General features: G+C 54.7%; 4 protein-coding genes across 7 annotated transcripts; 3 read left to right on the forward strand and 1 right to left on the reverse strand.

The window, feature by feature from the left end:
- Positions 1 to 2,349: 2,349 nt before the first annotated feature.
- Vamp8 (vesicle associated membrane protein 8) lies at positions 2,350 to 6,161 on the forward strand. The gene is made up of 3 exons (XM_026414125.2): positions 2,350 to 3,444; positions 4,689 to 4,847; positions 5,832 to 6,161. The coding sequence occupies exons 1-3, from the start codon at positions 3,442 to 3,444 to the stop codon at positions 5,973 to 5,975; spliced, it is 306 nt and encodes a 101-aa protein (XP_026269910.1). The 5' UTR covers positions 2,350 to 3,441; the 3' UTR covers positions 5,976 to 6,161.
- Positions 6,162 to 7,843: 1,682 nt separating this feature from the next.
- On the forward strand, positions 7,844 to 15,073 carry Vamp5 (vesicle associated membrane protein 5). Of its 2 annotated transcripts, XM_026414130.2 has the most exons (4): positions 7,844 to 8,298; positions 9,351 to 9,520; positions 14,136 to 14,273; positions 14,642 to 15,073. In XM_026414130.2, the coding sequence occupies exons 2-4, from the start codon at positions 9,512 to 9,514 to the stop codon at positions 14,849 to 14,851; spliced, it is 357 nt and encodes a 118-aa protein (XP_026269915.1). In that variant the 5' UTR covers positions 7,844 to 8,298; positions 9,351 to 9,511; the 3' UTR covers positions 14,852 to 15,073. The 2 variants fall into 2 exon arrangements, with proteins under 2 accessions (XP_026269915.1, XP_026269916.1); XM_026414131.2 differs by lacking the exon at positions 9,351 to 9,520 and having other exon boundaries at positions 7,993 to 8,298.
- Positions 15,074 to 17,790: 2,717 nt separating this feature from the next.
- Rnf181 (ring finger protein 181) lies at positions 17,791 to 19,715 on the forward strand. 3 transcript variants are annotated; one of them, XM_026414127.2, is made up of 5 exons: positions 17,791 to 17,929; positions 18,706 to 18,836; positions 18,996 to 19,105; positions 19,250 to 19,324; positions 19,573 to 19,715. In XM_026414127.2, the coding sequence occupies exons 1-5, from the start codon at positions 17,844 to 17,846 to the stop codon at positions 19,630 to 19,632; spliced, it is 462 nt and encodes a 153-aa protein (XP_026269912.1). In that variant the 5' UTR covers positions 17,791 to 17,843; the 3' UTR covers positions 19,633 to 19,715. The 3 variants fall into 3 exon arrangements, with proteins under 3 accessions (XP_026269912.1, XP_026269913.1, XP_077648009.1); XM_026414128.2 differs by lacking the exon at positions 17,791 to 17,929 and adding an exon at positions 18,030 to 18,132; XM_077791883.1 differs by lacking the exon at positions 17,791 to 17,929 and adding an exon at positions 18,061 to 18,132 and having other exon boundaries at positions 18,695 to 18,836.
- A 658-nt stretch (positions 19,716 to 20,373) lies between these two features.
- Tmem150a (transmembrane protein 150A) lies at positions 20,374 to 24,064 on the reverse strand. Its single transcript, XM_026414126.2, has 8 exons — positions 23,980 to 24,064; positions 23,548 to 23,702; positions 23,102 to 23,149; positions 22,723 to 22,809; positions 22,138 to 22,205; positions 21,733 to 21,860; positions 21,245 to 21,422; positions 20,374 to 21,041 (listed from the first exon to the last, which is right to left on the reverse strand). Exons 2-8 carry the CDS (start codon positions 23,610 to 23,612, stop codon positions 20,800 to 20,802), a joined length of 816 nt encoding a protein of 271 aa, XP_026269911.2. The 5' UTR covers positions 23,613 to 23,702; positions 23,980 to 24,064; the 3' UTR covers positions 20,374 to 20,799.
- Between the last annotated feature and the right edge of the window lie 27 nt (positions 24,065 to 24,091).

Consider the following 24,091-nt stretch of genomic DNA (forward strand, 5'->3'; position numbering starts at 1 on the left):
TTGCTGGGTGCAGTGGCACATGCCTATAATCCCAGCAGCTTGGGAGGCTGAGACAGGAGGATCAAGAGTTTAAAACCAGCCTCAGCAAAAGCAAGGTGAAGCAACTCAGTGAGATCCTGTCTCTAAATAAAAATACAAAATAGGGCTGAGGATGTGACTCAGTGGTCAAGTGCTCCTGGGTTCAATATCCAGTAGCAAAAAATAAATGAATAAACTAAGAATAAACAAGTAATATTTTTTTTACTATTCATGTAATTTAAACATTTCTACAAGCCAAATTAAAAAGTAAAAGCTGGGCTCAGGGGTGCACTCCTATAATCCTAATGACTGAGGAGGCTAAGGCAGGAGGATTGCAGGTTCTAGGCCAACCTAGGCAATTGAGCAAGACCCTGTCTCAAAATAAAATTAACAAAGGGGCTGGAAGTATAGCTCAGAGTTAGAGCACCCCTGGATTCAGTGCCCAGTACCAAAGAAAAGAAACAGGTGAAATTTATTTTATTATCTTATATTTAATTCATTATATCCAAAACATTTCAATAGGCCAATCAGTATATAAATTATTGAGGTTTACATTCTTTTTTTTTCATACTAAGCCTTTGAAATCCAGTGCATATTTTACACTTACAATACACCTTAATTTAGACTGGCCACATTGCAGATGTTCAACAGCCACATGTGGTTGGTGGCTACTGCTGTATTGGACAGCAGCAGTGTGAAGATTAAGGATTCTAACCAGGGCTGGGGATGTGGCTCATGCGGTAACGCGCTTGCCTGGCATGTGTACGGCCCGAGTTCGATACCCAGCACCACATACAAACTCTTTAAAAACAAAAAAGGATTCTAACCATCTCCACCTGGCCATGCTGCAGGCTTCCTAAGGATAGTGAAGTAGGCAGCCACAATCTCTGCAGAAGTAGGATGACCTGGCCACCAAAGTTCATGTCTGGATAATCCAGTAGCCTTATAATTCAATGGGGACTACATTATAAATTTGAACTTATTGATTGATTGATTGATTGATTGGTATCAGGTATTAAACTCAGTGGCACTCAACCACTGAGCCACATCCCCAGCCCTATTTTGTATTTTATTTAGAGTCAGGTCTCACTGAGTTACTTGAATGCCTTGCCTTTGCTGAGGCTGGCTTTGAACTCTCAATCCTCTTGTCTCAGCCTCCTGAGCCGCTAGGATTATAGACTTGGCCACCACGCCCCGACTGTGTAAATTTGAATTTTTTTCTTTTTTAAAGAGAGAGTGAGAGAGGGGAGAGAGAGAGAGAGAGAGAGAGAGAGAGAGAGAGAGAGAGAGAGAGAAAATTTTTTAAATAATTATTTCTTAGTTCTCGGCGGACACAACATCTTTGTTTGTATGTGGAGCTGAGGATCGAACCCGGGCCGCACACATGCCAGGCGAGCGCGCTACCGCTTGAGCCACATCCCCAGCCCAGTGTAAATTTGAATTTATTAAAGCGTCTCATGTTAGATGTACAGCTCAGTGGTAGAGTGTGTGCTTAGTAGGCACCAGGCCACTTTAATCCCAGTGCCAAAAAACTATTCTTGATGTTTAAGTTGGTTAGAAGGCATCTGGATGACATGGCTTCTCCTTTGGCAGGGTCAGTCAGTTGTCATTTTGGTGGACATACTTATAGTATAAAATGACTCTTTCAGGCCCTGGGTGGTGGCGCATGTCCATAATCCCAGCAACCCTGGGGGGATAAGACAGGAGGATTGCAAGTTCCAAGCCAAGCCAGGCAACTTAGTCAAACCTTGTCTCCGAATAAAAAATAAAAAGGACTCAGCGGTAAAGCACATCTACGATTAATCTCCACTACCATGAAAATAAATAGTTAGATAGATAGATAGGTCGAGGATGTTGCTCAATGAGGATGTAGCTAAATGGGTTGTTATGGGTTCAATCTTCAATGCTGCAAATAAAAACAAAAACAAAAACCCTCTCTCCCCATGAGCACTTGAGTCTTGCCACTTGATGGGAAAATCAACCTGTAGAATGTTCCCTGCCCCACCCAGTACTGGGACTGTTTTGCCACTTGAGATACATTCCCATTCTTTATTTATCATGAGACAGAGTCTCACTAAATTTCTGAGGCTGAACTCCAACTTGCTATCCTCCTACCTCAGCCTCCTGAGTAGCTGAGATTACATAGTACGATCTTATTTAGATGTGATAATTCCCTAGTGTAATCTTGTTCCTGTTTGTTTGTTTATTTATTTATTTATTTGTTTATTTATTTATTTATTTGCTGGGGATTGAACCCAGGGCCTTGGGCATGTGAGGCAAGCACCCTACCAACTGAGCTATATCTCCAGCCCCTTGTTCCTGTTTATTTTTAAATTTTCTTTGGTTTCACTTGAAAGGGAGGGTGATGCTCAGTTTTAAATGTTAAAAGTGTACAAGTTGCTCTGTTACAGTTAAAACTGAGCGGGCAGTGGTTGGGATATATAGTTCATTCATGAGGGCCTGGGTTCAATCATTAACACCTCAAAATAAATGTACACAAAGGGAAAAAATGTCTCAAAATGGGTCCAAAACTTATAAAGGCCTTTAAAAAAAAGTATTTGTTGGAGAAGCTGACATCCCCTCTCAGAACTGGGATTTCTTTTGGGAAGGACAAGAATATTGGTTCCCTCCTATGTGGCCCTGTTCTTGTTCTTCTGTCTTGATAAACACCATCCAGGAAAAGTGGATTTTCTCTGGCTCAGAGCCAGGTCGGTGGAAAATTCCTTTGCCCTGGGCCCCCTCTGTGGTCCACAGGGCAGTTATCTGACCACTGCCTGGAGGTCAGTGACCCTGCAGGGAAATGCACCTGGCAAGGCGAGGGGTGACAGGCCCCCATTTCCTGAACGTCTCCTCCTTTCTCCCGCCGCGGTGCTAGGCACCCCCACATGCCTCTTTCTGCTCCTGCCACCGATGTTTGAGCTCAGCCTGGGCACCTGCAAAGGCCGAGGTGGTCGTGCTCTGTCGCACAGCTAGTCGCCCCAGCTTGCTGGCCTCAGAGCCTGAACTGACAATCCAAAGAAGTGGGGGGGATTTTAGTGCTTTCGGCCAGGGAACCGGGAACAGGGTCGTCCAGTAAGAAAGCTTCACACCTCCATTCTCTTTCCAGCTGACCCCAGGGTGCTCACGCGGATCCGGGTGTCCAGCGCTGGCATTAGTATCCCCGACGCCAAGGGAGACGTGGACCTGGGAGGGCGGCCAGACCCTTCCTTTCTCCCGCGGGAGTCGGAAGACCCCGGGCGCCGGGGAGCCTGGGCTCGGGAGGAGCCGTGGCCGCCGCCTACCTGGGGACCTGCCTAGGTGTGGCCTCGCCGGGATGCGGGGGGCGGGGGCGGGCGGGCTGCAGCAGCAGGAAGTGAGCGACGGCCGCGGGCAGCAGGAAGCCGACGGGCGAGTTCTGCTGCCGAAGGACGCGGCCGCCCAGACATGGTGAGCGGGCTGGGGGCCGGGCCGGGCCGGGGTGCGGGCCCGGGGCTGGCCGGGGCGCGAAGGGCGAGCTGGTGGCAGCCAGAGGCTGGGCTCGCGCCGCCCGGGGCCTCCCGGCGTTGACAGCTTGGCCGCCAATGCCCTGCGTCGCCTGGGCGGGGGCTCCTGCTGCTCGGCTGACCTCGGCTGGACCCGAGCAGGGCTCGGTGGGGGTGGGGGTCGGAATTCCTCGGAGTCCGCCAGCGCCCTCCCCCCTCCCGCTCCAGCTGGGCCTGGCCGGTGTTGTGACACCAGGCAGCCAGCGCCTCTGCCACTCCGGCTCAGATTCCAGGGCAGGAGGGGGTAGTTTCTCCCTTTGGCCTTTCACCGTGACCCTGTGCAGACGCCCAGTAGATTCATCTGTCCCCTGAATCGAAGGATCAGCCCCTTCTCTGTGAATAGGAAGACAGCCAGGACAAGAACCAGTTGGTTCTCCTGATAATCTGGCCCAACCCTCACCCTGGCATGTTTCTGGAGGCCCACGGAAGGACCATCAAGGGGAGAGCCTAATACTGTTTTTCCTCCTTGTGCAAAACCCTGATCTGAGGCCTCAGCACAAGCAGGCCTGCAACAGGGAGGCCTGCGCCCCACTTCCCCAGTGCCTCGTGACAGGCACTGTTTTCCTTAGTATCTGCATGAGCAGAAGGCGCCTGTACAGCCTCCCTAGTGGTGGGGACACTGAAGTGTGGGCAACTTCAGCGGCAGCCCCTCATGGGGCCTTGCTGGGTCTCAGCCATGGAGCTAGGCTCCCTGCCTGGAGGTCCAGGAGCAGAACAGCTCTCCCACTGCTGCCTGGAGAGGGAGAAGGGCTGGACCAGGGAGGGCTCCTACGCCAGAGCCCACTCTTCTAGTGAGAACCTGTGGAATCGAGGAAAGGGGTGGCTCTGGGAACTGGAAAGTAGCATTTGGCTGTGCACTGGAGAGTGACACTGTACACCAGCTCTGGGGCCCCAGAGTCCTCACCAAGTACCCGGGAAAGAGTCAGTGGCCCTGAAACTGAAAAAGAAGGTTGGTCCTCTCTGTCTAGCTTCAGCTCACTTTCTGGGGCTTAAAAATGCACTTGTGTTTGATGACGCAAGCGATACATGAAAACATTCTCTGTAAACAACTCAAGCATTGCAAAAAACTGGAATCCACCCTGCGCTGTACCTCCTTGGCCGCTTGGATCCTCCTCCTCTGGCCTCACTAACCCCTATGTTGCCCTCCAGGAGGAGGCTGGCGGAGGCAGGGGACATGACCAGGTGCGGAACCTGCAGAGTGAGGTGGAGGGAGTCAAGAATATCATGACCCAGAATGTGGAGCGGATTCTGGCCCGTGGGGAAAACCTGGACCATCTCCGCAACAAGACCGAGGATCTGGAAGCCACCGTGAGATGGGGAGCCTGCTGGGGAGGGAGGTTCTTGACTGTTCTGGGAATTGACATGAGTCCCCAATTCTGGTTCAGCACCACTCTGGATTGGTTTAGAGTTCAGGAATTGGATCCAGTAACTGGGCTTGGGGAGGAGACATTTTTTGCCACAGCTCAGTCTTTCCTCTGAAACGGATTCTCCCTTTGATGCCTGCCTTTGAGTCATTTTGGCCTGGAAAAAGCTTTGGGAAAATCCTCTGGCCTTTGGCATTCCCAAGGGTTATTAGGTGGGGGTGAAAACCTCCTGGAGTCTTGCTGAATAGGCCTTAAAGAGAATCTGGAAAGAGCAGTGAAACCCTTTGAAGCCAGGATCTGCAAAGGCTGGAATACCTCCACTCATCTTGTTAGGCCTTTCCTTTCCAGCTAGGGGCCCAGGCCAATGGCTAAGGGAGAAAGTCATTTCCAAGTTCAGATGAGGCTGCAGCCTCAGGCCCCATGTCTCGCGGAGAGACTGGATCTGACTTTTCAGACTTGTGTGTGGGATGCTTATCGCTCCTTGGTCTCTGGAGACTGAGTGCCCCTCTGCAGCCTCATCTAGATACAAGTGTGCCGGTGCAGCTGGGGGAAGAGGAGCGCCCCCTACTTCAACCCCCTGTACTGCTCTGGTCCTCCCTCCAGCTTCCACAGCTCCCAGGGGACAAGGAGTCCTGGAGCCAGGGGATGTACTCACCTGGAACCTGCAGCCCTCAGCCCCAAGGTCTGCCTTCCCAGAGACAGACTGCTGCTAGGGTCACATCAAGAGCAGGGGAACTCCTAGTCCCTGACACATTCAGATGGAGGGTCCCTGAAGCCCAGAAACCTCAGCTTAGGCCTGGCTGTGACCCTGCTATCAGTGCATCTGTGAAGGTGGGAGGGGAGGGCAACTTCTGCTTCACAGCGGGTTGCCTGGGCTTATGCCCAGTGGGCAGGCCCCAGGCCCCTCACCTGGCCTTGTCCCTGACAGTCAGAGCACTTCAAGACCACGTCGCAGAAGGTGGCACGCAAGTTCTGGTGGAAGAATGTGAAGATGATCGTGCTCATCTGCGTGGTCGTGTTCATCTTCATCCTCCTCATCGTGCTCTTCAGCACGGGTGCCATCCCCACCTAGGCTGCCCTGCCCCACTCCTCCAAGGAACGCTACCTGGTGAGGCCCCTGCCACGCCCCAGGAGCAACTTGATGCCCAGAAGGCGAGAGCTGGACTGGTCCCTAGAGCTGCTTGGGAAGACCCAGAGGACCCTGTGTGTGGCTGGGAAACTGTTGGTGGCTGGTGGGCAATAAAGACCTTTCAGTGTCCCTGTGTGTGAGGTGTTCTCCCTCCGCAGTTAGCCCTGGGCCTTGCATTCCTTCCTCCTGGGCTGCCCTCTGGCCAAGGCTCTGCTGTCCAGGCCCAAGCTGCTGGAGGGGTGGAAAGCATGTTTGCAGAAGGAAGGGGGGGTCTCTGTCTTTTTTTGTTTTATTTATAGTGCTGGGGACTGGACTCAGGGCCTCCCTGTGCTAGGCAGGCACTTTACCACGGAGCGACACCCTCAGTCCTTTATATTTTTTATTTTGAGACAGGGTCTTTCTAGGTTGCCCAGGCTGACCTCACCCTTGCACTCCTCCTGAGTCGCTGGGATACAGGCATGGCCACCACATCAACTTTCTTCATTCCACCCTGTTCTATATTGTCACAGTTCTCAAGAACAAGAATTTTCTTGAGGATCTTGACATAAGGAAAATGCAAACCCTTCAACAATACCTTAGAGTGACGTGCGAGACTCAGTGTCCCCCTTGGGCCCTGCCACGTCCCTTCGTTCCTCTCCTTGGAAGCACTGGCTAAGTCATGAAGCGCTCCTGAGCAATGTTAGGCCTGGTGGAGGGCCTCCTGGTTCTGCTGCCATTGCCATCTATCTCCCTTCTATGGCCCTGTTGTAATCCAGAGCCAAAAGTTGAAGGAATTAGCCTGTTTTCATTTTCTGGAAGTTAAGCATTCTGTTTGTCTTTTGTCTGTCCCTTCCCTGAGGTTGAGCAGGCCCTGGGTCTTGGCTGTTCTGAGGGGGTGAGCATCTCTCTCCCACACCCCGGGCTGGGCACAGTCAGGGTCACAGGACAGTCCTGTGGCCCTCCTTTCCCCGCGTGCACAATGAGCTTTCTGTCTTCTGATCTTCCGTCTCCCCACCAGGTCCCACTGTCCCTGGGGCTCTGTCCAGTGCCCAGTCGCCTGGTGGGTGGTAGGGTTCCTGTCCTGTTTCCTCCATAGTCTTCACAGCACTGGAAGCAGCTTGTTAGGAAGAGTGGGGAAGGGGTCGGATTGAGAGGATTGGGACTGATTGGAAGTCATATTCTGGAACATTCTCTGAACTCTGGGAAGGCAGGCTTCCGGAGACTGCAGTCCTTACTCTCCTCAGTGCACTCCTGGATGCACCATCTAAGCTTGGGACGCAGGCCCTGCACAGTGGAGTGCAGATCTGTGCTCACTGAGACTCGGAGTGGGGATGTTGGGACTGGCCAGTTATGGATCAGTTACTTACCAAGCTGGCAAAGCCCCTCCTGTCCTGTGGGGATGTCTCCAGGGCCCAGTAAGGAATGGATGGGGCAGGCACATATGCGTGATGAGTGAGTGAATGACACCTCCCTGTTAAGCCCATGAACCCACTTCCTATGCCTCCTGGGAGGGCCACAGTGCTACTATGACCGCTGTGCCACTTCCTATAGTGGGCTTCCGAGGGGTGGCCAGCATGCAGATTCACCTAGCGCAGGCTGACTAGAGACAACCTAATCCACCAGGAATAGCTTTACCTCCAGGAATAGTCCAATCTACCAGAGACACAGCCCCACTCACCAGGCACAGCCCACCCATCTAGTATAGCCCCACCCACCATGTATAACATACCCACCAGGAATAGTCCCACCCACCAGGTATAGCCCATCCACCAGGAATAACCCTTCCACCAGGTATACCTCCATCCACCAGGCATAGCCCACCCACCTAGTATAGCCCCACCCACCAGGTATATCTCCATCCGCCAGCCATAGCCCATCAACCAGGCATAGCCAATCCACCAGGCATAGCCCTTCCACCAGGCATAGCCCACCCACTAGGTATACCTCCGTCCACCAGACATAGCCCCACCCACCCGGCATACCTCCACCTACCAGGTATACCTCCACCCACCGGGCATGGCCCACCCACTGGGCATAGCCCCACACAGCAGGCTCATCCCTATCCACCAAACTAGCTCCCTCCGCCAAGCACAGACCCCTCCCTCCATCAGGTGGCATCCATATTCCGGCGCCCGCAGCCCGGCAGGAGGCGCCCCGCGGACCTTTGGCTGTCTGTCGCCTGCCGCTTTCGATTCTACCAGGTCTGGGTCGCGCCTCTCGGAAGGTCCAGCGCCGGCCCCGCCCTCGGCTTCCTCCGGGGCAGCGGGCGCGGAGCAGCGCGGCGATGGTGAGGGTCCAGGAGGGCCGGGCGGGCCAGAGTCCCGGGCGGGGGCGGGGGCGGCGGGACGGTGCTCTGGGCTTCGCTGCCCATCTGCCTGGGCGGCGCGGGCGGACCGGGTGACCCGGGCTGGGATCCCGGCGACTCGACCCGGAGAGTCACTTAACCTCGGAACCTCCTTTTCCGCACTGTGAAGTGGGGTCGGCAATACCCGTCTTATTGGGACCTTTGGCTGTTAAAGGCGGTCCCCTGGCCGACCGGGAGCTGGGAGCCACCGCGGGTGGAAGGTGGTGGCACTCCAGCCCGATGGCACTCCAGCCATCCCGGAGAGGAGCCAGGCCTGGCCCGGGGGTGGGAACCTGAGAGGCCGAGGTGGTAGAGGCTGTTCCAGCCCCTTGGCTAGTGCTGGAGGACACATCCCTTGGGAGAGAGAAGAGAACTTGTTTACTGTAGAAGTTCCACCAACGTTATCGGGTGGCCCAGGCCTGACTCCTCCTAGCCTCCATTCAGTGACATCCCTGAGTTGTCACCTCACTCCTGCTGCAGACTCTGGGCTGTCCTCACTTGCTTCTCCAAGGCAAGGGTGTTAGGGAGGGCAGGTCCCAGGCTCGCACCTCCCCTGGGGCTCCTGGGAAGATGCACCAGGCTGGAAACAGCCTTGGGAAGCTGGCAGAGGTGTGATGGAGGTGGCCCAGGCAGGGTCAGGATGCTGGATGGCTTAGTCTCCAGGGACCTGGAGGCAGGAAGGGGAAGTGGTGCAGGAAGGTTAGACTGAGCTCTGGGGCCACCAGGAAACTGGTGCTCCAAGCTTGGGGACAGAGCCAGAGCCCATTCCTGAGCACGCAGGGCAAGAGAGCAAGCAGGGCCAGAGGAAGCTTCTGGCTGCCCTTAGCCTCGGGGAAGAAGGCAGGGCCAGGGTAACTTACTGGGGGCACTGGGGGACCTCTGGACTCTCTGAGGTCCCTCTGTGTCAGAGGTGTCAGAGCTGGGGCAGGCTTACTCTCCTCCACCAGCCACCTCCAGCCCTGTTTTTCTTCCACTCTTGCCCTCTCTGTCCCTAGCTCTTCCCCTCCTTCTTTCCATCCCTTTCCCTGGCCTTTCCTCCTTTCCCTTTTCTGCTCCTCTTCTCCGTGCCTCATTAGATCAACACAGAATTTTTCGGGCAGTTCCTCTGTGCCAGATGTGGTGACAGTAAAGGGATTAAAGCAGGAACAAAGCCAAGATGGGAAAGGTGGGAGCTGATTGCCTGCAGCCAGTCACCTTGGACAGGCCCCAGAGCATCTGGGTGCCGAGCCACAGGCCTCTCAGAGGCACACAGATTGGGCTGGCTGGGCCAGGTAGGCCCTGGACCTCCTTCACCTGATCGGGTGTAGCAGGGGTTATGCATGTGATCCCCGGGGCCGGGGTGTGCTCAGTGGTGGATCCCTTGCCTATCAGGGTGAGGTTCTGGGGCTATGTGCACACACATACACACACCCCTGGGTTTCAGTTGGTTCGACTCCCAGACTTTCTACCCACTGGCTCTGTGACCTTCCACAGGTGATTTAACACCTTTGGCCAAAGTCCTCATAAAACTGGGATAGTAATACTGCATTCAGTGGGTTGTTGTGAAGATGGAATGAAATAGAGTGAGTGAGCAGCTGGCAGCCTGGTGCCTAGGCCAGGGCACATGTCCTCTGAAAGTCGGCCACTTTCCTACTCAAGACTCAAGGGCCCATGACACCAAACGTGATAGCTAGATGCTAGTTCTCATGAAAAATTCCCTATTTAGGTTAGGAACAACCAGGCATGGTGATACACTCCTGTAATCCCAGTGGGTCAAGACGCTGAGGGAGGAGAGTCGAAAGTTAGTTCAAGGTCAGCCTGGGCAACCCACAGAGATCCTGTCTCTAATTAATTAATTAATAGGACTGGCACATGCCTGTAATCTCAGTAACTTGGGAGGCCAAATCAGGAGGATTGCAAGTTTGAGGCTAGCCTAAACAATTTAGCCAGATACTGTCTCAAAAATTAAAAATACAAAGGGTTGAGGAGTAAGTTCAGTGGTAGAGGACTTGTCTAGCATGTGTAAAGCCCTGGGTTCAAACCCCAGCACTGCGAAAAGAAAGGAAGGGAGAGTGGGAAGAAGGAAAGAGAAAGAAGGAAGGAGTGTCCAACAGAGAAGAGTTTTATTGCTTGGGAATTTTGTGAAAACTAAGAGGATTTAATTGGTTGATTGATTGGTACCAGGGACTGAACCCAGGGATGCTTAATCACTTAGCCACATCCTCGTCCCTTTTATAAAAAAAAAAATTATAGTTGTAGATGGACAACAGACTTTATTTTGTTTATTTATTTGTTTTATGTGGTGCTAAGGCTCTCTGCCACTGAAGTATAGCCCCAGCCACTGCCACCAGCCCCCTTTTATATTTTACTTTGAGGCAGAGTCTTGCTAAGTTTTTTAGGGCCTCACTAATTTGCTAAGGCTGGTTTTGAACTCATGATCCTCCTGGCTCAGCCTCCTGAGCTGCTGGGATTACAAGTGTGTGCCACCATGTCCAGCAAGAGGTTTTATTATTTATTTATTTATTGTTTTGGTAATGGGAGTTGAACCCAGGAACACTTTTTATTTTTCTTTACATATTTTTACATACATGTATTTAAATTCCCTTTTTATTTTTTATTTTGAGAAGGGTCTCCCTAAATTGCCCAGGCTGGCCTCCAATTTGCAATTCTCTTGCTTCAGCCTCCAAAGTCCCTGGGATTTCAGACATGCACCACCACAAGTGTAGTGCAGTTCTTAAGATCTGACTGCTAGACAACATGTGAAGGAAAGCTAGGGAAATTGGGGATACATTAATTTTAATGATAGTCATTTATTGAGCATTTGGTATGTGTCAGGCATTGTGCTAAGCTTTTTGTTTAGAGTATATCACACAATCTTCAACTAATATTGTGAGGTAGGTATTGTTATTATCACCACTTTATAGATGAGGAAGCAGAGGATCAGCAAGGTCATATCCTCCGTTTTTGTTCACTGGGCTGGTGAGTGGCAGAGGCAGGATTTGAACAGGATACAGCAAAGACCCTGCTCTTTGTGACTGAGCTCAGCGCTGAGCCAGGGAAATCACAAGACAGAACTTGCACCCGCCCATCCCCAGCAGATGGGAACAGGACTTCTTGGAGACTCAACAAGATACAGGAGACAAGAGAGTTGGAGAGGGAGGTTGGTTGATTTGTCTCTCTGTGTTGCCCAACCTGATCCCAAGCTCTGGCCTCCAACCTCAGCCTCCCCAGCAGCTGGGTTCACAGGTGCATGCCCCTGCACCTGGCAATAGGCCCAGTTTTTGCTCTTGGTTTTGCAGTGCTGGGGTCCAGCTCAGGGCCTGGGTGCTGGGCAAGTAATAGACTCCCCTAGCCCAGCAGGGAGGTTTGGGGGAGCTGCATTTTCAGAGGAGAAACTAAGGATGGGGCCTGGAAATGCCTGAAAGGGGATTTGAAGGTGGGGAATGTAGCTTGGGGGTAGAGCACTTGCCTAGCATGTGTGGTCTTGGGTTCTGTCCCTAGTGTGGAGGTGGGGTTGAGTGACAGACAGGAACATCTGTCAAGAACATTTCCTGCGTAACTGCCACCCTGTCTGGCAACAACTGCTACCCCTCCCCCTGGCTCCAAACCCCATGTCCTGCAGGCCCCTGGCAAGTTTCAGAAGTGCCTCTCCAAACTGCCCTTCCTCTCTGCACTCCTGCCCCTCCTCACCCCAGCCTGGCAGGCCTCTCCTCACACTCTGCTGATTGCCCCTGTACCCTGCTGGCTGACCTCTCTGACCTCTCTGTCCAACTTCCCTCACTTTGATCTGTGGCTGTGGAGTCAGAGGGCTTCCTGCCCTCCAGCGGCTCCCCTCTGACACTCGCTTTCTCCAGCCCACCCGGCCCCTCTGTCCTGCTCTGGTTCTTCACTGTCTGGGTGGTGTCCCTGCAAAAACAGGCTCAGTCCATTCAGAAAACAAGTGTCACGTGCTGTGTCTGCCCTTTGCCAGGCACTGGGTTGAGTCACAAGTGAGGCAGGGCAGCCTGGACCCTGCCCTCCGGGTCCTCTCCTCCAACATTCCCCAGTGCTTTCTCTCTCACATGCCAACAGAGACTGTGCACCTGGTGTCCTTTTACCCAGGGCTGAGCAGGACCAAGGAGCGCTGAGCCCTGAGTCTCTGTTTTCTCTCAGGATAGATAGAGCATGTCTTTCAGGAAGGGGCCTCTCTGGGCTCGGAGAGGGAGACTGCTGTTGACTGCATCTGGGGGCACAGCCAGCTCTTAGAAGAACTGACCTGGTGTCACCCTGTACTGGAGCAGGATAGCCACAGCTGTAGAGGTCATCACACAAAAGATAACACCCAGCATCTTCCTGTCTCTAGCCATGTTTCTCATTTTTGAATCTTTGTCCATTCCCGAGCATTTGCCTTGGACTTCCGGAATGTGGAATAAGACTGCCTGGGAAGATATTGCAATAGAGGGGAGGGGGACTTGGGAGAGGACACAAGCAAGCAGCCATTACTTCCCCTGTTTCCCCAGCCTGTGAGTGCACCCCACCACCTGTGGTTGCACCCCACCACCTGTGGTTGCCAGACCCTTCTAAAGAAGCAGGTTGTTTGTCTAGTTCCTGGGTAAATATTTGACTTGTTTGGGTTTCAGATGCTTGTCTCTTGAAACTCCCAAAACTCCCACTGGGCTTTATAAGCGCACCAGGAGAACATCTCTGACCATCAAAGTTGTTTTTGGATAGGCTGTAAAGAACTGGCCAGCTCACCAGACCTGCAAGGGTCAGCGCTGTGCTTGTGGTGCAGAAGGAGGGCATGTCCCTGCTGTCTCTCTGGGAGCCTGTGGTCCCACTGGGGAGCTTCAGGGGTCCTGAAGGAAGAGGAGGAGGAAGTCCCCTGGGACCACCAGATCCTTTCCAATGCCAGAATGTCTGCTGAGGGCAATGGCCACAGAGCAGGCAGGAATGGAAGCTTGGTGACATTCTGAGGAGGAGACAGAAGAGGGACAGGGTTGTGGGGATGAGGGTTAGGAGGGGAGGGAGCGGAACTGTCCCTGGACCTGCTCCTGGGCCTGCAGCTGATGGGGGATGGGGGTGGGGGTAGGGGGGTGGAGGCTTCCTGTCCTGGTCCTTAGTCATGTGTGTCCAGCGCCCAGCTGGCTCGGAACCTGCACTTCCCTTCCCAGTCCTACAGAGTAGTTTGGGTTGGTTCAGGTGAGAGCTGCTGCCTGGGCTGGGAAATTTAGGGGTTGGTCTCACCTCTGTGCTGACTGGAAGGCTGGAGGCTAGAGGCTGAGGTTCCCCCGCAGGAAGGGGACTGATGTGGGCACTGACGTGATGGGGGATGGGCAGGAAGCAGAACAGGCCTGACCAGCCAGAGGCCCAAGGAGGGGACCTGGGAGTCACTCTGGGAAAGCTTAGGCAGACACTGTGACATGAGCTGGTCCAGAACCATTTTTCTAGCCCTGTGGAGTGGCTCTCCTCCCTGTCTGTCTTGCCACCAAGTCACTTGTTTCTTTGGGGCCACCTTAGCCTGAGTTCAGTGGGAAGCCGTAGGAGGATGTGCACTGGGTAGATGCCGCCTGCAGGTCTGGGGTCCTGTGGAAGCTCCCCACCTGGGGCAGCTCAGAGGAAGTGAGGCTCTGGAAGCCAGGCCTGATTTATGCCTGGCCTTGATGGACCAGGGAGGAGCCCCACCCACCAGGAAGGTCAGCCCTTCTCTGCCCACATCTTGCCTTATGTGAAGGATGCTGTTACACCTTCCATGGGGGAAGGAGGGTTCCATATTAGGGCCAGATGGAGCCTCATACAGCCCTGACCTTGGGCTTGGTGCCCAGGCAGGGAACGAGTTGGAGCGATGCCAGAGGCAGGCGGACGAGGTGACGGAAATCATGCTCAACAACTTCGACAAAGTCCTGGAGCGTGACGGGAAGCTGGCAGAGCTGGAGCAGCGTTCAGACCAACTCCTGGACATGGTGTGAGGCCCGGGCAAGCACAGATGGGAGGGAGAGCCTCTCAGGCTGTTCTCAAGGCCTCCAGGCCTTTGGTGGAGGCCTCTGGGTCTCCTGAGGCACCCTAGCCTAGATGTGCAATTGGGTAGACCTCACACAGTAAGAAGGCCTAGGTCTGAAGGTCGGGGGTTGGCATTGCTAACCAGGGGTGAGCCGGGAGGACTAATAGCCAAGGGCTACCTGGTGTCTGAGACCAGAAGCAGACCAGGAGAGTCCCAGGGCAGTGTGTGAGGAGGACCAGGGGACCAGGCTCTGCTGGGATGGACTGGAGGAGTTGGCTCAGAGGCCCCATGGGAGCCACTAATTCCCACCTGTGTCTGGGGTATCCACAGAGTTCAGCCTTCAGCAAGACAACCAAGACCCTCGCCCAGAAGAAGCGCTGGGAGAATATCCGCTGTAGGATCTACATGGGGCTGGCGGTGGCAGGTGGCCTACTCATACTTTTGATTGTACTGCTGGCCATCTTTCTCCCGAAGAGAAGTGGGGACAGCAGTGCCCCACAGGCCCAGGACACAGGCGTTGCCTCAGGGCCTGGGGACTGACACAGCAGGCCTGGGGGAGAGGCTGAAGGGCTTCAGTGGTCAGCTCTGGTCTCCAGAGAACCCTGGTGTTTGTCCCCTTCTGAGCCACCCCAGTGACACCAAAGGGCAACCCTGAGACGTGCACCACTGCACCTCCCATCTTGCCACAGACTGGTCCTCAGTGGCAGCTTGCCGAACCAGCAACACCAGGCCAGCCCCACTGGAGCTCAGTAAAAGCCACTGTCTGGCTAAAAGCTGGTGTGAGTGTGTGTGTTTCTGAAGCTCCTCTGCCGCCACCCTGGGGCTGTTTAGCCTTCCACCCAAGGGGCTGCATCCCCCTCTTTTATCTTCCCTGCTTCTTCCTTGATCCAACCCTGCTCACCTTTCTGGAGTGAGAGTGCAAGGACACAGTGTTGTCGGGTGTCCTAGGTCAGGGCCTAACTCTGGGAATACAACGAACCAGCTCTGGCCACCTAACTAGGAAACCAAACAGAAACAGGATGGGGAACGGTGAAGAGCAGGAAAGGAACTGTAAGGGGACCCATGTCCTTAGCCCTGTCTTTGAGGGGACAACTGTGACTCTGAGGTTTTATCAAAAGGGGAATGAGAGCAGGGGTTTGGGGTCTGCATAGCTGGAGGCTATTCATAGCTGCCAAAGCAGTGATCTCTTTCCTTTTTTGGCATGAGGAATTGAACCCAGAGGGGCTTAACCACTAAGCCACATCGCCAGCCTTTCTTAAAAAAATTTTATTTTGAGACAGTCTCACTAAGTTGCCTAGGGCATAACCAAGTTGCTGAGGCTGGCTTTGAACTTCTAATCCTCCTACCTCAGCCTCCTGAGCTGCTGGGATTACAGGTGTGTGCCACTACGCACAAGCCCAAAGCAGGTGATCTTGATCAGGTGTGGTCTGTCCATCATTATCTCAGGATTGGTCAGGCAGGCCTTGTTGAGATAAGGAAGGTACTGTTGCCTGTGGGTAGGGGAGTGAGGAGCTTGGATTCATCACAAGATGCTCATCAGATCACACTTTGTTCCTGGAATCGAAGGTGACATGGAGTAAAGGAGATGGATATAAAATGTAGGCAGAGATGCAAAGTCTTTAATCCCGCTTTTAGGAACCCTTTGGACATTTGCAGTCTATATATGTCTACATATATATATATATATATATATATATATATATATATATATATCTTTGTTTTATTTTTTTAATGTGGTGCTGAGGATTGAACCCAGCGCCTCACGCATGCCAAGTGAGCACACTAACACTTGAACCACATCCCCAGCCCCTGGACATCTGCAGTCTTAAGACTTAAGAGTCTTAAGTCCTTGTTATAACAACAGTCATCAAACCAGAACCTTGAGCCTGCTTTCCTGAACATCAAATCTATTACCTTTGACATCTTGGGAAACTCAGAGGGACTCTAGGTGGGAGGACAGTACTTCAGAGATGTTTTCATGAGGCTGTCACCTGCAGCAGTGGGGTCCCAGGAAGCTCCCCACCTGGGGAAGCTCAGAGGAAGCTGAGGTTCTGGAATCCAGGCCCAATGGACCAGGGAAGAGAAAAGAGGGATACAGAGTCAGATGGACATTTCCCCTCTCAATACTCCCCCTCCCCAATTTCACTGCCTATGTTCCTTCTTAAGCTTTAACACCTGCAGGGAGGCGCCTGGCCTGTGGTACTGCAGTGTAGGGTCCTGTAGGAAAGAATCCAGACATTTCAACATTCCAGAGACACATGTGGCCACAGGCATGGAAGAAGGAAAGAAGGTCCCACACACTGTGGAAGCAGGGCAGCCTCTGCATGGGCTACTTAACTGCAGCTCAAACTCAAAAGTGAGTGGCAAAGGAATTAGAGGTAAAGTGTGTAAAATTAGCAGTTCCTTGTTAGATAGAGGGTTACTGATAAAGAAGAAAAAACTCAGAGTTTTGTGACCTTTACTCACAGTGTGACACAGTGAAAGTACACTTTCACTGGACTTATCATGGTCTTTCTCTTCTGGGAAAGAAGGAAGCACCATTTACAGACTGTGTCATTTTGAGTGAACCCTTTTTTGGCACTGGGGATTTGGTACCAAACGTGATTTACCACTGAGCTACAACCCCAGCCATTTTATTTTTTTTTTAGTTTGAGACAGGGTCTCGCTAGGTTTCTGAGGGACTCCCTAAACTGCTGAGGCCGGGCCAGTCACTTCTGATACTTGCGTTTTACGTAATTAAAAGGGCAGAAGAGAGGCTGAGGGAGTAGCTCAGGGGAAAGCACGCACTTAGAGGCCCTGAGTTCAATCCCCAGCAGCTAAAATCAATACTGCACGATTGTGTTTAGCTCCCAGGACTATTGCAAGGATCACTGATACTGTTTGTAAAACATCCATCAATGCAAATAATCCAGTGCAATGATTCTCAGCACTGCCTCGCCTTAGAATCACCTGCAGAACGGACACACGCCGCTCCGCAGACAGGCTAGTTTGAAATCTTCCCGATAAGAGCGCTACCCGCTCTTCTGGGGGTGGGGGGTGGGAAATGATATGCAGCCAGGGATGCAAACTAGTAACTTAGCTCCAGAAGCTGCGAAGGGGGCTAAGGTAAACAGCCCCGAGCAAAGGTGAGGCTGCCCGCGTTCATCGCCAAGCAAATATATCGGAAGCGCAGGAGCTCTTCCCCGTGCAGCGAGGAGGTGCAGATTCCAGCACCCGCACGTTGAGACGGCGAGGCCACCGGGCGGTGGAAGACCGCAACCGCCCTTTCGCCTCCACGACTGAGACCACGCCAGAAATTCCCGGGAATTCCTTCTTCCTCCGATCCCATTGGTCGCAGTCTTTGGTCACCTGACTCGTCCTACCAACCAGAGACGGCAGAATCAGTACTTCCGCTTTCTGTACGTTAACCAACCACTACGCCCGCCCTTCCAGTATCCTGATTGGCTGGCTCCTCCCAAGTCGCCAGTTTATTGGCCAGCGCCTCGGGGCCGCGATCCAGCGGGTCCGAGGGCTGTGTCAGACCGCAGCGGCCATGGCGTCCTATTTCGACGAGCACGACTGCGAGCCGTTGGACCGCGAGCAGGATGCCCGAACCAACATGCTGCTGGAGCTCGCAAGGTGGGCGCGGGCCGGCCGGGGCGGGGCCCTGGGGGCGGGGCACCGAGGGGAAGCGGCCCAGCCCACCGCGGCTCGGGCCCTGGCGCTCCCTGAGAGCCTTGCGTGGCCTGGGCTACTCCCACGATGTGCCGGGGTGTTCGGATCAGCTGCAAGCCAGTCCCACCGTGCTTTTTATCTAATAATGAGCGCCAACTGTGTACAGGGTAGCTATTATTACTGCTAGTTGGGAATTGAATCCAGGGTCGCTCAACCACTAGCTACGCTCCTAGCCCGTTTTAGTTTTTATTTTGAGTCAAGGTCTTGCTAAGTTGCTTAGGACCTCACTAAATTGCTAAGCCGGCATTGAACTTACATTCTCCTACCTCAGCCTCTCTGGTCGCTGGGATTACAGGCGTGCAACACTGCACCTGGCCCTTTTTATTTAAAAAATTTTTTTTTGTGTGTGTATGCACATATCACACCCATTTTTTGGTACTGGGCACATTTTTTTTTTGGATATATTTTTGGTAGTGAGGATAGATCCTGGGATCTCAGGGGGATGCTGGAAAACACTCTACCACCCAGCAATACCCGGAGTCCCTCTCTCTTGATACAAGGTCTTGCTAAGTTGCTGAGGCTGGCCTTGAAAGTGTCATCCTCCTGAGTTTGGGGATTACAGGCTTGCTAGTGTCTGGGTACCAGGCTGGGCAGGATATTTGTGTGTTTGTCCTCAGTTACTTTGGAGGCAAAGAGGAAGTGTGGCTTTTCTTGGTTCTGACCTTGCAGCCTCCTCCCAGGTCTCTCTTCAATAGGATGGATCTTGAAGACTTGGGACTGGTCGTAGACTGGGATCACCACTTGCCTCCACCAGCTGCCAAGGCTGCGGTGGAGAGCCTCCCCAGGACAGTCATCAGTGGCTCTCAGGCTGGTGAGGACATCACATCCTTCTGCTGTCTGGGCAGGTCTGCAGACTGTGGTCTGGCCCTTCAGTGTTCCAGACCCCCACTGGGGCAAGCCTGACCTTCGGGAGTGGGAGCTGGGTGGGGGAGCCTGCAGCCGCTCTCCTGATCAGCACTCCCTCCTCAAGAGCTCAAGTGCCCCGTGTGTCTTTTGGAATTTGAGGAGCAGGAGACTGTCATTGAGATGCCTTGCCATCACCTCTTCCATTCCAACTGCATTCTGCCCTGGCTGAGCAAGGTACTGCTTCCTTCCTTCCTATCATCAGTTCTTAGGGTTTTTTCTGGGATCAAAGAACAGTGGAGTAGGGGTTGGGGAGCTGGAGAGGGTGATTAGCTTATGAATGAGACCAGACTTGGGCTGAAACATAACTACTTTTCCCAGACAAATTCCTGCCCCCTGTGCCGCCACGAGCTGCCCACTGATGATGATACATACGAGGAGCACAGACGAGATAAGGTAGGACCTGGTGAGGGCTATCATGGGTCCTTGGCCTGGCCCCACTGTGCTCATTCTCTTCCTCAGCAGGCTGGGCTAGGCCTTTGGATTCCCTGGCTTTGGCCACCTTTCCAGTGATCACTAAGGAGCAGAAATCTCAAGGGGTGCAGAAGCTAGGGGCCCAACACGAGATCCAGCCCTGTGGTTGCTGCCCATCCCTCCCCGTGGGTCTTCAGGCTGGCCCTGCCTGTGTTCCCTCTGTCTTCCAGGCTCGAAAGCAGCAGCAGCAGCACCGCCTGGAGAACCTCCATGGGGCCATGTACACGTGAGGCAGCTGGGCTGAGTGCCCACCCTCCACAGCGTCTCCCTCCACACCTGAACCCTCATTAAACATGTCTTTGCCCACCTGCAACTGCATTGTTCACAGGCTGGGGCAGGGGCTGGCGTCCTCTACCAGGTACCTGCTGCTCTTGGGTGAGGTGGTGCTGAACAGCAGAAGGTGCCAGGCTGCATGTCCCTCCCCAGCGGCCTGTCTAGACTCAGGGTGGTGGAGCTCAGGTAAAGAGCCTGCCACCAGGCAGCCAAGGTTTGGCCTGTACTGGTGGTTGGAAGGCACACTCTGCCAGGGCCTGTACCCCGCAGCTATTTAAAGCTGATAAACTAACCTGCACTTCCCTCCCCCCACTGCAATTTCTAGTTAACCTTGGAACCTTCAGTTAACCTTGGAATCCTAGAGTGTTCTTTAGCACCAGAGAGAAAATTGCTTTTAACATTTTAAAAGTTGCTCTGTATCTTTCCCTTCCCATATCCCCCTACCTTAGAATCAAAGTTCAAACCAGACTGAGTGGGGGAAGGAAGTGAGGCTGTCAGGCCAGGTCAGGACTTTAGACAGTTTAGAGGCCCAGGAAGGGTTTCAAGCTCTGGTGGGTCTTTGGATAGTGTCTGGCATCCTTGGTTCCTGACAGCCTTGCTCTTAAAGAGCTGTGTATATTCTGGGCTCTCTCTGGGGGCAGGGGTTAGGGAAAGCCATCCCGATTACGCTCTCCCTTATTCCAGAAGAGACTACAACATGCAAATTAGAATTCTTTTAATAGATATAAAAAAGTACTAAAATACCCATGTGGTTCTGCTGTGTTATTTGCCCTAAAGGAAGTGAGGGGCAGAGTGAAGATCCAGTGCAGCTCAGGGGCCCAGGGCGGGCCTTCCTGTAGGCTAAGGCGTGCTCTTCCCTCGTCCTCCCTGCTGTCCCCAGCCCCCAATTCCTGCAGCAGGAAGCCCCAGTGGTCTGGCTGTGGCACTGGGAGAAGGCACCTGAGGGCTGGCTGGAGGGGAGGACTGGCTGAGCACAAAGCAGCTCTGCGGCACACGCATGGCCACTTCTCCAGGGCAAGGACGCCCAGATCCCAACAGAATACTTTCTAAAAATGGTTTTTGGTACAAAGTAAATGCAAAGAAGATGAGGGGTGCTGCAGAGCTGGCCAGCTGCCCTCCAGGCCTCAGATCATGGCGATGCTCTCGGGGGCACAGTTGAGGTGTGTGGAGGTGCTGCTGCTGCCCGAGGACTTGCAGGCCCTGCCAGGGGCAGGCTGCAGAGCGGCCACCAGAGTGTCTGAGGACACTGCCCCAAACTCATAGCTGAAGGTGCCATAGAAAATGAGGATATCGATGACGAACACCCACTCACACAGGGCTGCCCCGTGCTGTAACTGGGAGCTCTCGTGGACAAAGAAGACGCCACCTGGAACACTGCTAAGGAAGGGCTCAGGAGGCTGTGCGGGGACCTGGCAGCACCCCTTCTGCAGTCCCACACATTGATCAGGCTGGGACAAGGATCAGGCCTCCCCATGGACAGTGTGGACTACAATCTACTAGGCCCACCCCATCTAGGAGGAGAAAGGAACTAGTGGGTGAGTTCCTGGCCACACCATCTTAGAAGGATACTGAGGACCAGGGTGACGAAGGCGATGGCAGCCAGCACACTGCGCAGGTAGGCCACCACCAGGTCCAGGGGGGTGGTTGCTCCATGGTAGGACAGGGCACAGTGCAGACAGACAAAGAGCAGCCCTGCAGGGAAGGCCACACCAGCTCCCACGTAGTGCAGAGGCTTGGCATGGTCCACCTGACAAGGCAGAGGCCCATCGTAAGGTCCCCCCACATCCACAGAGCTGGCGCCTGAGCCCAGGAGTGCTCTACCAGGGAGCCATATCCCCAGCCCTTATTTTTTGAGATGGGATCTTGCTAAGTTGCTGAGGCTGGCCTCAGACTTGAAATCTTGCCTCTGCCTCCCAAGCTGCTGAGATTACTGGTATGTGCTAACGTGCAGGCCCTCCTGTCCCTCCCAGCCCCTCTCCTCCACCTCCACCTTGAGGTGGTGCCCCTGCAGGCAATCAGGCCCTACTAGGGGAAGTCCATAGGGTGTTGGGGGGCACCTGAAAGTTGCCAACCACCACGAGGCCCGCGGCGTTGGTGCAGCCTGTGATGAGCGCTGTGGTGTTAACCCAAGAGTGCCGGCTCTGCTCCAGGAGCTGCCCATACCGCAGGAGGCAGATGAGGGCCACTGGGGGAGGAGACACTGCTGGGGCCAGCCTGGCACTTCCGGCCAGTCCTGCCCCTTCCAAGGCCCTTCTGAGGGCCCAAAGGGGACAGACAAGCCTGGGACTGGCAAGTAGCTGGGGTGGCAGTGTGGGAGCTGGCCTTTGGTCCTCAAGGAACAGGAGTGCTGCTGCCCCTCTGGTCTCCCCTTGGAGGATGGCCGAGGAGCAAGGCCTTCTGGGCCTTCCTGAAGAGTGTAGGGGCTGACTGGACTGGTGAGGTGGGGCTGAGGTACCACTCACCCATGAAAGCACCCACGTTCCCAATGAGGCTGAAGAGGCAGCTCTCGGGGGGGTAGGTGCCGCACTTGCTGTGGAGGGAAGGATGGCATGAGGCAGCAGCACTGGTCAGCCCCTCTGTCCCCCGCTTCCTTGGTCTGCCTGCTCCTCAGTGGGCAAAGCACTGAGTGAGGAGGAGGGCTGGTGAGCCCCATAAACACTGGCCCCAGACTGAACCCCCAGCAGAGCCCTGTGTGGAGCGATTAAGGGGTTCCCTGGGGTACCCTGGAGTGCTGGCGAGCTGAGTCCCTGCTGAGGCCTCTGGCTGGGCAACCAAGGATGTCAGCTTAAATCCAGCTGCCTACTTACTATCTCTGACCTGCCCAATAACTCTGAGCCTCAGTTTCTTCACCTGCAACAGAAAACAGCAGCCTCCCTGCTGGGAGAATTAAGGGGCATCACACACAACGCCCTCAGCAGAGCCAGCTCTTAGCAACCAAATGGTATTAAGTAGCTCTTAGTATGATGATTATTCCTGTGACCCAGGGACAGGCCTTGATTTAAGGGCTTTCTGGAAGTCTGGGAGGACTTTATGTCTCCCTGACTTACCTGATGAGGGGGACATCGTCCAAAGTACAGCAGGTCTTGGGGCCCCCTTGCTCAGCAGGATCAGGAGAGCAGGACTCGTTGTAGGACCTGGCAGGCAGGACACTGAGTAGACTGGGGGAGGGGGTGCCCTAGGCCTCGAGAAGGACCCGCTCCCAGACCTCCCCAGCAAGGAACCAGAGCCTGCTCCCCAGAGCCTGCCTGAAGCAGAAGCCAGAGGGGTGAAGGGATGGTGGAAGATGGGCAGACGGGCAGGAAGCCGTGCCTGGGACCAACGTCAGAGAGCGAGGCCCAGGGCCTGCGCCCAGCTGTGCAGCAGAGGGCCCGGGAGGGGACAGATGAAGGGAGCTCTAGAGCGAGCTGCCTGCGGAGCACTGCATACCAGTTCTCCACGGGACACACGTGGTGGTTCATCACGGCCATGGCATACCTGTGGGAGGAGAACCGTCACCCTGCGGACAGTCCCTCCTGGCCCAGCCACCCCCTGCCTCTCCATCTTGACTGCTGGTCCCATCCAGGCTGTTGGCCTTGTTGGGGACATCGGGATCGCGGCTGGGCTGAGCATTGACTACACCAGAGCTGCCGCAGGGCCCCAGCTGGAAACCCTCTGGAAACTGCCCGGGCTACAGCCTGTCAGTCGGTTCTTGGGCTGCCCGGCAGTGGTGCCAGCTTGTCCAAGGGGCTGTGTGCCCAGGCACCAGGCCAGGCTTTGGAGGCAGCCAGAGTGACCCTGGGCACCACCCTGGAGCCTACTACAGGACAAGGGACATTGTGTGTGCCATCAAGCATCAGGTCGCTGTCCCCCGCCCCCCAGCCCCTCTTACTTACACAGTCCATATGCCAGTGATGGAGAACGCTGACAGGCTGACAGGAAGGAGGATCCAGGCGGTCATGAGGGAGGGGAGCCAGGGTGGTGGAGGTGAGGGGCAGACAGCAGGCAGGTGGGGAAGAGGGGGCGGGCCACAACCATCAGCTGCCCCGGCCTGGTGGGGAAAGAGATCGAAGTCCAGGGTCCCCTGCCAAAGCAGGAAAGGGGCGGGGGAGGGGAGGCGGTCCACACCTCCCCCCGGGCCGGTGGGCTTGCAAACTTTGGGCTGCACCCACGCCTCAACCTGCAGCTCTCGGTACCCGCAGGGCCCCGGCGTGCCGCGCGACTCGGCGGGCAGCGGCTTCGGCAAGGGACCCCTCCCTCGCCCGAGGGCCGCGGGGCGCTCAGGGCGCGCAGGGAGAGTGCGGGGGCGCCGGGAGGGGGCTACGCACCGCGCGAGCGCTGGCCGCCGCGCCCCGCTCGGCCCTCGTGGCGCGGTCCTGGGCTGCGGCCCCCGGAGCAGCCCCGCGCGTTTAAAGGGCCGGCGGCCCCGCCCCACCGCCC

The sequence above is a fragment of the Urocitellus parryii genome, chromosome 12 (genome assembly GCF_045843805.1).
Source record: "Urocitellus parryii isolate mUroPar1 chromosome 12, mUroPar1.hap1, whole genome shotgun sequence".
In the NCBI taxonomy this organism is placed as follows: Eukaryota; Metazoa; Chordata; class Mammalia; order Rodentia; family Sciuridae; genus Urocitellus; species Urocitellus parryii.

Bases quoted from the DNA above. Each gene is read 5' to 3' on its own strand.
- Vamp8 (XM_026414125.2), top strand. The intron at 4,848-5,831 runs GTGAGATGGGGA...TGTCCCTGACAG, and splicing joins CCGAGGATCTGGAAGCCACC to TCAGAGCACTTCAAGACCAC.
- Vamp5 (XM_026414130.2), top strand. The intron at 14,274-14,641 runs GTGTGAGGCCCG...GGGTATCCACAG, and splicing joins CAGACCAACTCCTGGACATG to AGTTCAGCCTTCAGCAAGAC.
- Tmem150a (XM_026414126.2), bottom strand. From the start codon at position 23,612: ATGACCGCCTGGATCCTCCTTCCTGTCAGCCTGTCAGCGTTCTCCATC. The intron at 23,150-23,547 runs GTAAGTAAGAGG...CTCCTCCCACAG, and splicing joins ATCACTGGCATATGGACTGT to GTATGCCATGGCCGTGATGA. The intron at 21,861-22,137 runs GTGAGTGGTACC...CTCCTCCCCCAG, and splicing joins GAACGTGGGTGCTTTCATGG to TGGCCCTCATCTGCCTCCTG.
- Rnf181 (XM_026414127.2), top strand. From the start codon at position 17,844: ATGGCGTCCTATTTCGACGAGCACGACTGCGAGCCGTTGGACCGCGAG. The intron at 18,837-18,995 runs GTGAGGACATCA...TCCCTCCTCAAG, and splicing joins CATCAGTGGCTCTCAGGCTG to AGCTCAAGTGCCCCGTGTGT. The intron at 19,106-19,249 runs GTACTGCTTCCT...TACTTTTCCCAG, and splicing joins TTCTGCCCTGGCTGAGCAAG to ACAAATTCCTGCCCCCTGTG.